The 11235-nt window shown below is 37.1% G+C and overlaps 1 protein-coding gene across 1 annotated transcript; it reads right to left on the reverse strand.

The window, feature by feature from the left end:
* LOC109227695 lies at window positions 8150–10396 on the reverse strand. The gene is made up of 7 exons (XM_019392893.1): window positions 10213–10396; window positions 9824–9948; window positions 9591–9763; window positions 9324–9525; window positions 9101–9177; window positions 8399–9010; window positions 8150–8351 (listed from the first exon to the last, which is right to left on the reverse strand). Exons 1-7 carry the CDS (start codon window positions 10394–10396, stop codon window positions 8150–8152), a joined length of 1575 nt encoding a protein of 524 aa, XP_019248438.1.

Consider the following 11235-nt stretch of genomic DNA (forward strand, 5'->3'; position numbering starts at 1 on the left):
CATCCCACCAATTCTTGAAAACCGCCCCAATAGGTGCATTTTGGTGAATAATACCCAAGGGGCTGCCAATATTCTTCCAAATGTGCTTCACAGTTTCACTTTCCACGAAAACATGTTGCACGGATTCCACCTGTGGGACACTACAACCAGAACATCTTGAAGCTATGTTAGTACCAAACTTACTAACCATGTCATCAAAACGTAATTTTCTTTTCATAATTCTCCAAGTTAGGAATGACATTTTAAAAAGGATTGCATGATGCCAAACATACTTAAGAAGTTATTTTTCTGTTTTTTAAATCTAATTAGATGCCATGCCAATTTATTTGAGAAGTTTCCATCATCCGACAAGGTCCAAATAGGGAAATCATCTTCCATATCATTACCTATATCAATTTTACAAATAAAATCAGTGATGTGAGAAGGAAGAACCTGATTTAACCTGTTGATGTCCCATTGCCCATTTGTTAAAAAATCCTTAACCTGGATTTTGGCCAATTTCCTGATACCTTGGACCTGGTGCTCTAGTGGACCTTCCCCGGTCCAATTATTCCATCAGAAGCTTGATGAACCATTTTGAATGCTCCATTTAATGTGAACTTCCACCTTGCGCCTGGTCTTTAACAGGTTTTTCCAACTGTGTGAATCTGCCGAAGCCATGGTTTTACCTACCGGGTGAGATCTTATACAGTATTTGGCTCTGAGAAAAGTGGCCCATAGAGAGTTTTTCGTCCTAAATCTCCACCATCATTTAATACTAAAAGTATCAATAACATCTTGCATCTTCCTAATTCCAATGCTACCTTCATCTTTGGGAAGACACATATTATGCCAAGAACTCCAATGGTATTTGTTTGACCCATCTGTCGAACCCCAGAAGAAGTTTGCAAAACGTTTTTCCATGAGAGCAATAGTGCCTTGGGAGGGGGGGGGGGCTCATAGCCGACAGAGTGTAAGTGGGGAGAGATTGTAATACATGCTTGATCAGTGTGATTTTTCCACCAGGAGATAGAATTTTACCTTGCCAACCAATGAGCCTTTTAACAATCTTCGCCGACATTTCTTCAAATAAACTGTATTCTTCCTTCCATGATAAATGGGGCACCCCAGATACTTGAAAGGAAACTTTTTATCCATGAACCCTGATGCTTGCTTAATTCTATTGATCCTGGAGGCAGAGGTGTTAGGAGAAGTGATGAAATAACTCTTGTCATTGTTGACTTTTTGTCCCGAAGCCTTTTCATATCTCCTGATTTACTTCTTGATCAGTTTGATAGATTTCTTGTTACCTCCACAGAATATGACAATGTCGTCAGCATATGCAAGATGATTGGTCTTTGGACCTTTGTTATTCATGCTAAAAGGGGTAAAGTTTTCACATATGAAGAGATTATTCAAGGATCTGGTTAGCACTTCTGCACTAATAATAAATAAGGAAGGGGACAGAGGATCTCCCTGTTTCAAGCCATGAGATGAGGTAAAGAAGCCTTTCCTATTGCCATTAATAATAATAGAGTACCAGACTTCATTAATCAGACCCCAAATGATGTCAATCCATTCCTCCGAAAAGCCAAATTTCCTCAAAACGGACATGATAAAGCTCCTAGACATTCTGTCATATGCTTTCTCCATGTCTTATTTGATAATAACATTTCCCCATAGTTTTTATGCTTGATGTTCTGTGTGATCTCTTGTGCTAGCAAAATGTTTTCAGTAATGGTCTTCCTTTGACGAACCCACTTTGGTTCTCTGAAATGAGTCTATGAAGCATTGGATTTAGTCTTCTCGAAAGAATCTTGGATATGATCTTGGCAATGAAATTGCTTAGACTGATGGGTCTATGTTCTGAGAAGCTACTGGGAGATTCTACTTTAGGAAGTAGAACCAGGCATGTGTGTGAGAAGAACTTGGTTAGTCTCTTTCCATTGAAATTTCTTGCACGAAGTCAGTGATATCATATTTGATTATATCCCAACATTTTTGAAAAAAAGTTCCGTTAAAGCCATCAGGACCAGTTGCACCATTAGCACCCATATCAAAAACAACATCTCTTATTTCCTCTGTATTAGGAATAGAAGTCAGAACAATGTTGTCTTCTTCAGTGACAATCCTGGGAATGCACTCAAGTATATCACTATCAATGAATTGGTGGTTGATGTTGAATCTCTTGTGGAAGGGTCTGATAGCGGCTTTTGCAATGTTATCATCTCCTTCCACCCATCTATCTCTATGATCTTTGATCTTGTGCAGCTGTAGCCTTCTTCTTCTTTCCCTGATTAGACTATGAAAATATTTGGTATTAGAGTCACCTTCTTCGAACCACTTGATGTTTTCTTTCTGTTTAAGAATAGAGTCTTGCATGTTCATCCATTTGATGTATTCATCTTGCCCTCTATTAAGCTCTTCTCTAGATAGGTCAGTATTATTTTGCAAATCAAGCTCTTCAAGGACATTCATTTTGGCTTCCCAGTGTTGAAAATGCTCATGCACATTTCCAATCTCCTCTTTAGACCATTGAGTAAGCCTTTTGCTGAGTTTTTTAAGTTTCTGTTGAAGTTTCCACAAGGCATTCCCACTGATATTAGAGTTCCACACATCCTCTACCAGGTTCATGAAGGAAGGTTGCTCCACCCAGAAATCAAGGAATTTGAAGTACTTAATACCATTGTTGTTTGTGTTATAACACTTGAGAAGTAATGGTCTGTGGTCGGAACCAGTTCTTGGGAGATGCTTGACAACATTATTTTGCATAAGCTGGCACCACGAGTCATTGACAAGGATTCTATCAAGCCTCTTCCAGACTCTTCTTCTAGCCTCCCAATTGTTGCACCAAGTGAACTTAGGCCCAACATAGCCCAAATCTTTAACTTCACAGTTGTTCATGCAAGAGCTGAAGTCTAAACTTTTATACATTATGTGAGGCCAACCTCCCTGTTTCTCTACCGGGTCCAGAATAACATTGAAGTCGCCTCCAATGCACCACGGGCCATCAATCATCATGTGGTGTCTTCCAAGCTACACCATAGGTCTTTTCTTTCATTGGCATTACATTTTGCATAAACTGCAGTAAGGAACATACTCTTGGCATCCACCCCATTATGAATTTTGATAGTGATTTGTTGATCATCTACAGTAACCACACTTGATTGAAAGTTTTCAGACCACATGAGCCAAATTTGCCCTTTTTTATTGGATATACAATGCTTAAGCCTCAGAAATTTCATGTATTTGTCGATTTTGTTCATACTGACAAATGGTTGCATGAGCGCTATGAAATCTACATTGTAGATGTTGACAAGTTTTTTAAGTCTAGGCATGGTCTTTTTTGTGTTAACTCCTCTAATGTTCCAAAAAATGACATTAATCATGGAAACAATGAGGGAAATTAGTTTGATCTACCTCCCTGAGGAGGCGCATTGTCATTTTGTTTTTTCTTCTTTTCCTTCTTTTGTTCTGATTTTTGTGTTTGATCACAGGAGAGAAGTCTTCTCCATTATCATGATCATGCATATTCTGTATGATCTCACATTGTTGTTGTGTTTCCTTCCTCATTGAGACTGATTCATTGTTGCCTTGTTGTTGTGCTGGATTCAGATCTAGTTCAAGACAAATTCCAGGCAGATTTTTGATTTCTGAGGGGATGCTAACTGACTCATTGACATATTTTCGCCATTTCAACTCCTTGGTTGTTTTGACCTCAGCATTACTCGATTTTTCCTCATTACCAGTAGTGCCATCATTCATGGTTTCATTGCTACTCCCTCCTTTGGTGATTTCAGCTCTATTAAACCCCTCTGTCGTGTTTATTCTAGTGCTATCATGCTGTAGATTTTCTTCATTAGGTAAAAAGACAGTTTTGTTTTTTAAACTGCTGGAAAATTTGACATGTTTGAATACAACCTTAGACTTCTTTTTGGAATTCTTTTGTGTCTTTTAACCTTGTTCTTCTTTGTAGTTCTACTCTTGATGCTTTACTGCTTTGTCAAGTCTTCTTTTATAATCTGATCTCTGGCTGTTTCATTTTGTGACTGAGAAACTCTACACGTCTGATCCTCAGTGCTATTTTCGTACTTTCCAACACTCTGTTTACTTTGTTTTCTGCCATGCCCCTGTCTCATCTGGGTATTTTGCAATTCATTTGAGCTGCCAGCTTTTCTTATTTCACCCACGTTATTCACTGCGTTCTTTGCCTTGATTTCAGCTTCTTCCCTTACTTCTTTGTTCAATTCTTCCTCTTGTTCTTTCTTTTCCAGCTCTCTTTTTCTTTCCAAGACTCTACAGTTCATCATATTATGACCAAGTTTTCTATAGTGTTTACAATACTTAGGAACTCCCTCATATTCAAGTTTTTATATGAACCCTTTTTAAGGAGCATTTTCGAAAACCTGCCCAACATACACAGCATCTGGTTGCTGCTTAAGTAAATCTATTTCGATTCGAACCTTCGCCATGCTAGGTCTAGTTTTACCACGCGTAGCTAGGTCCATTTCCAAAGGAGTTCCGGCTGCACTGACTACTTGCTTAACATAATGCCATGTATGCATATGAAAGTGGAGACCAGGTAACAACACCCATACCGGTGCCACTAGGAGGTCCTCCTCCGGCTTAATATCTGGCGACCACCTCTGAAGCCACATTTATTGTCCCTCTATTTCAATTACTCTCTTGAACCAGACCACACTGAAATCGTCTTCATTTGTAAAATCCAAAAATACATTAAAGTTATCATAAACCCCGTTTTCACATTACCTTTGATGGAGATTATCTCTTTGAATTTTGACCTAATTCGGTCGATTTGGGGCCTAGGTTTAAGGAATTTACCTACAATTATGTGTTTACATTCTTCAGCCGTGATTCCATAGTAGTCCGATGCCTTGAATAAGATTGTCGGTATCCCATTGTGAGTAGAGTGAGTTGCTATTACAGACTCCCTTGCATGTTGATTTGGGGGTTGAATTTGCTTAGAGGCTGGGATTGTCTCTGCATAGGAGATTTTTTTGTCAGCTATTTCCGTGGTTTTCTTGTAGGTTGATGGGGAGTGTTTTGGCCACCCAGACGCGTCGGGAGGGGGGGGGGGCATCGTCTGATGGATCCATGGTAGAGGTGCGTGGGCCTACCCACTGGGAAATAGCCGTTAACTGACCGTTATTTTGGAGAGAGTCGAGAGAGAATTTTTAGAGAGAGAAGCTTGGGTTTCTATTAACTACTACCGCATGCACAATCTTGTTAAAGATTTGTATCACTAAAAAATGTAGAGAATTTCAAGTGTTGAAGAAAGGATTCATAGCGGATCCCAACTAGCTTAAATGATGTGTAGTTGTCGTTGTATTCTCTTATCTTTAATATTTTGCTCACAAGCTCACTATAATACAGAAAAACTAAATCATGATGAGATCAAGTGACATTGTTAATATCACACACTTCACAATTTCATGTTGGTTAACGTCATCTTTTAATCAGAATACAGATTTGCAGTAGATGTAGAAAGAAATCACTTCTTTAGGGAGGAACAAAAGAAAAAAACCATACTGGATGTCTTGGATCTGCAAGGATGGGGAAAAGCCCTCTGACAATAAGAGACTGCCACTTCTTTAGTAAAATGTGGTTTACTACCACATTTTATATAAAGCGTGGTAAGAAACCACGTCTTATCAGATTCATATAAACGAGATTTCAAATTGCGTTTTATATAAAACGCAGTTTTGAAATGCGTTTTACCTTAACATGCCAAACGGCCGTTAAGGTAAAACGTGGTTCAAAATCACGTTTTACATATTTTGGTCACTAGCTATATTTTTTTTTTTACCTAAAAAAGTATTTTGAATCCAAAAAGACAATATTTCGGTTCCGGACTCGCTTGTGGCCTCAGCAGTTGTGGTTCCTGTAACATTGTTGGTTCATGTTAACTCATACTAACTTCTCTCTTTTTCTTTTACATAAAGATGTTTGACTGAATTGGAAGTTAGAAAGCAAAAAATTTTGATTATAAAATCATGACAGTGAGTATAATTTGAGAAGAGTAAAGTTAAATCGTTTTTAGATACTATAAAAAGGTCATTCTTCTTTAAACATATTAAAAGAAAATTAGAGGAAATAGAGAGAGTATGCATTATAATTACCCCCTCGTTTACTTTACTTGTCCACAATTAATTTTTGCATTCCCTTTAAGAAATAAGAAATGACGTATATATTTTATCATAATGCTCATAAAAATGATAACATTTCAAAAAATCTTGAAAAATAATATGGGGAATGAGTAGTTAATGATAAGGTTAAAATATGAAATATGGACAAAGAAAGTAAAAATGTATTTTTTATATAGTGAACAACTAAAAGTGAACGAAGAGAGTATTTGTTTGAACGGTTTGCACAAATATTTAATGACATTTTGAAAACAATGTCATTTATAGAACGAAAAAGGGTCTGATCTGTCCCTCTACTATCATCAATAGTTTTAATAAGCCCTCCGTTATACTATTAGAGCAACCAAGCCCCTGTCGTTATACTATTAAACACAAATACCCTTATTTTAACAGATGGGCCACGTGGCAACACCAAAATCATCCGGTTAGATTTAGTATAGATCCGACCCAACCCGGCCCTAAAATACTAGACCCTTCACCTTTATTAATGTGTGAACCCTAAATTGTTCACTCATATCTGGATATGTCCCTCCCTCTCTTCCACAACTCAAATGCTATAACTTCTCATTCAAATTTCATTGTTCTTCTTCGACCAACACATCTTATAGTCTTGGTTCGATGTCTAGTTCTAGTGTTGCATCGAGAAGGAGGTGCTACTGTGGGAAGATTGCAAACAACTTCACTTCGACGACTACAAACAACCTCGGAAGGAGATTCTACAAGTGTGCTAAACCTGAAGTAAGTGTGAATTTCGTTGGTGATTCATTACTCGTCGATTCATTTAAAGTTTTATTTTTCTGCTCTTTAACATAGTTATTAATTGTATTTGTAAGAACAGAGTCATGTGGCTATTGGGAATGGCAAGACGAAGCCCTCCTGGACAAAGCGTTGATAGTAATCAACGATTTCAAGTCTAAATTAGATGCTGCAAATGTCAAAATCAGGATGTTGAATATGTTGTTGGATGCGTGCAAGCTTGAAAAGGACAAATTAATAAAAAAAAGTTGATGTTTTAGAGGCTATAAATGATGTTGAAGTGAATAAAGCAAGGGAGATGGAAGTGAAAGTGATGCACATGAAGATGTTCATTATGGTTGCATTTGCACTGTTAGTCGGATTTGTTGTGGCATTGTTGATGAAATGAATTTTGCATTTTGTGTATTGCAGTAGGGTTTTGACGAAGTTAACTGTTGTAAAATCCAAATTTTCATTAATGTTTTGTGTTGGTCAGCTTGGTTATAATCCAAATTTTCATGAATGCATTTTGTGTAGTGCATTATGGCGTTTTGTGTAGTGCAGTATACCTTTCATTTTCGGATTTATTGTGTTGGTCAGCTTGGTTAATCACTAAATATAGTTTTTCATATGGTATGTTAATGCCCAGTTTAACAGAATAATGTGAATTTTAACAGGAAAATTGGGCAGTTATGGCTATAATGCAATAAAAAAACCTGGGCAGTTATGGCTCTAATGCAGAGTAAAACTGGGCAGTTCACTAATAGACAAAATCTGGGCATCCACTTTAATGCAGTTAATTCAGTCTATGATGCAGTAAGTACAGAACATGAAGTTCTGCATATAGAACAACTTTAGAACAAAATACTGACCCTAATGCAGTAAAAAAAACTGGGCAATTCACTAACAGTAAAAATATGGGCATCACTCTAATGCAGTAAATTCATTCTACATATCACCAATGCAGTAAAATCTGGAAAGTAATCACCAATGCAGTAATTACATATCAGAAGTACTGTCAATGCAGTAATTACATATCACCAAAAATAGTAAAGTTAGTAAGTGAAACTAATGATTGGATGTCAAACTATAATCCCAAAAACTAACACAACCTAAATCATACTATGACATCCAATTCAGTTACCAATATTAACAGAACATTAAACAGGAGACTGTCATTAAGTTTGCAGTAATTACATCCCAAAATAAACACAAAATTACATAGAACAACTTGACCATTTTCCTTTTCTTATCTTTAGCTTCCCAATTTTCTATTGCCTTTGTTTTTCTAACTGATTTGAAGTTGTAGCTGCTTTACCCTTCCACATCAGGCCTGCTGGTGAATTTGGAAGATCTGTGGGCTCACTAACACCAGTGTGATCATCAGTAAAGTTGATTGATCTTCTCCTAGCTGGTAAGTTTACCTGCTGCGTCAGTTGAAGTCTTGTCTTGACTTCTGATATCACCATTGGCCTAATCACAGCATCTTCATCATGTTCTATCTCTGGGAACTTTGGAACCATACTTGATTGACCAATTCTGGAGGCTCCATTGCTTTTGATGGGTCAATTTTCCAAAATTTTTCTCCTCTAACAGGTTGGAGCTTGTGTCTATAAGTAAGTAGAAATGCCTCCTTACTGTACCACCAGTGCATCTCTGTCAAATGGTCACCCATGTTGTGAAGTATAGCTCTAATAGCATGAGGGCATGGGATTCCTGTAAGGTCCCATGCCCTACATGTGCACTTCTTTATGCTTAAGTTGACACAATGCTTATTAGACCCTTCACTAACTTCATATCCTCCTTCTCCATTGGAATTAACTTTACACACTTGAGCAATCTCCATGAATTTATTGTATAGTTCTAGGCTCTTTGGACTGAACTCATTGCTCCATGTACTAGCTTCAACTTCATGTTTTATCATCATGTTCATAACTTTGAGTCTAATGTCTTCCAACATCTTAATGATTGGCTTTGTCCTTGCTTCCAGAATCCATGAATTGAATGATTCAGTCAAATTGTTATCAATTGACTGATTCTTGCAAACTGTATCTAGATAAGCTCTGCACCAAGAGTGTGGTGGGTACTTCAATAAACTCTCTGCTGCATCCTTGTTCAACTCTCCTGGCTTGCTTAGTTAGTCTTTGAAGTCTTTTTCATAAGTGCACCATGAACACCACCAAAGCAGTTTTTTGCTTTCCCCAGTATTGTATGTCTTGCACCAGTTAGCCTCGATATGTCTAGCACAAAACCTATGATGTGCTTGTGGTAGAACAATTTTAATTGCCTCAATTAATCCCTATAACAAATTTAGAAAACATGCAGAAAGAAAAAATTCAAAAACACAAACTGGACAGAAGTAGATGACAACAGAAAGAAAAAAATTCAGAAACAAAAACTGGACAGATTTAGATGACAACGGAAAGAAAAATTCAGAAACATTACCTTTTGCATGTCTGACATGAAGGTGATTCCTTCTCCTTCCTTAAGGTTTAGAGATCCCTGAAGCAATTGTAGGAACCAATTCGAAGAATGCTTTGTCTCCTTATCATCAACTGCCCATGCTAAAGGATAAAAATGGTTTTGTGCATCCTGTCCAACAGCAACTAGCAATTGACCCTTGGCTTTAGCTTTTAAAATGTGCCATCTACGCCAATAAATGATCTTAACCCTAACTTGAAACCCATCTTCATAGCTTTGAAACAAACATACATCCTCAAGAATCTTCTTTTCCCATTTTCAAGTGCATTTTTTGAAATGTTAATCACCACATCACTGCCTGGATTACTCTCCCTCAATTCAATGGCATAAGCATCAAGTTTGTTGTACTCATCTGCAAAACTCCCATCTAAGGTCTCCAATATCATTCTTTTTGCCCTCCTGCACTTCCCATGACTCACATTTAACTCAACAATCCTTTTCTAATCAAGTACCATCTCCCTTACCTTATACTTAGGATTATCCTGTAGCTTTCCCTTAAAGTAATGTGCAATGGTATTGAAATCAACAGTACTATTATCATATGCAGTGCCACAATTATGTTCTGACTCTAATGTCTTTACGGTAACCCCTGCATTACCATCTTTGGATATTAAACAAACAAAGGGACAACCCACAATGCATCTATACCTAACCCTCCTTGGGTCACTCTTCCTCATTTTAAGACTTTGTTATTAGCTAGAGCATACAACTTCATAAACTTTCTAGCTTCCAGTATGTTCTTAAAGGCCATGCCTTTATATATCACCTTGTAATCATTTAGATTCTCAGTTATGTCTTTTTCTTTGTGTTTTGAGTAAATGTAATTCTTCAGAATCATATCCTTCAGAATCACATCCCTCAGAATCAGAACTAGAGTCAGATCCTAATTCACTTAAGCAACAGTCAGCACCAGCCTCATCTAAACAAGGATATGATTCACTATTATCAACAATACTGGGAATACACTCAATAGGGGGGTCACATTCATCCACAGCATATAGGTTCACTACATTATATTCATTAGAAAGCAAGAACATCAACTGTCTAATCCCCACATCCCCTTGAACCTCATACAATTTACCAGAAGGTCCAGCAACTATAAGTTGTTGAACCCCTACAACCCTAGCTCAACTATGAATTCAGATTCTATATCTATATAAGAAAGCAAGTCTGAATCATACCCTGACAAAGTGTGCAGTTTATTCTTTGTGTACACAACTTCAAGATGTGTAACCCATTCACCTTCATAATTGAATAATAAATCAACTAAGACCATCTCCAATAATCTAGTAAATATAGCAAATAAGAATGGTTAGCAAACAGTAAAAGAACCAATATAAGCTGAAAGTAAAAAAAGAGGAATAAATATAGGCAGAAATTGACATGTGAGATAGAGGGTCCCATGAATAAAGAAATACAACATGTACAAAAGAATTCACAAAAAGTTCAGTTTATGGCCAACCCCTTCATAAAAAATTGACAAAGAGAGCAAAGATGCACTAAAATCCAACCACCGGAATAGTTTAATGAAGCAGTTGCATTCAAGGGTCCTACATTTAGGACCAGCTTAGCTAATAAACAAAGAAAAAGCACTAAATCTCAGTCAACATCATAGAAAACTAAGGCATATTTCCCAGTAAGACAAAAAACAAATCATAATCCCCTTAAGAAACCACCTCTGAGAAAAAAACCCTAAACCAGAAGACAATAAATCCACCTTGATATATACCCATAAGAATTTATTAGCATAACTGAAGCATGCAACCACTACAAATCGGGACCACCTCAAAACTGAAACATGCAACAACTACAAGAAGACAAACTATAAAGCATATACATAAAAATGAAGGATAAAGCTTAGATGTTGTCCAAACCG

This window comes from Nicotiana attenuata, chromosome 6, assembly GCF_001879085.1.
Source record: "Nicotiana attenuata strain UT chromosome 6, NIATTr2, whole genome shotgun sequence".
NCBI lineage: Eukaryota > Viridiplantae > Streptophyta > Magnoliopsida > Solanales > Solanaceae > Nicotiana > Nicotiana attenuata.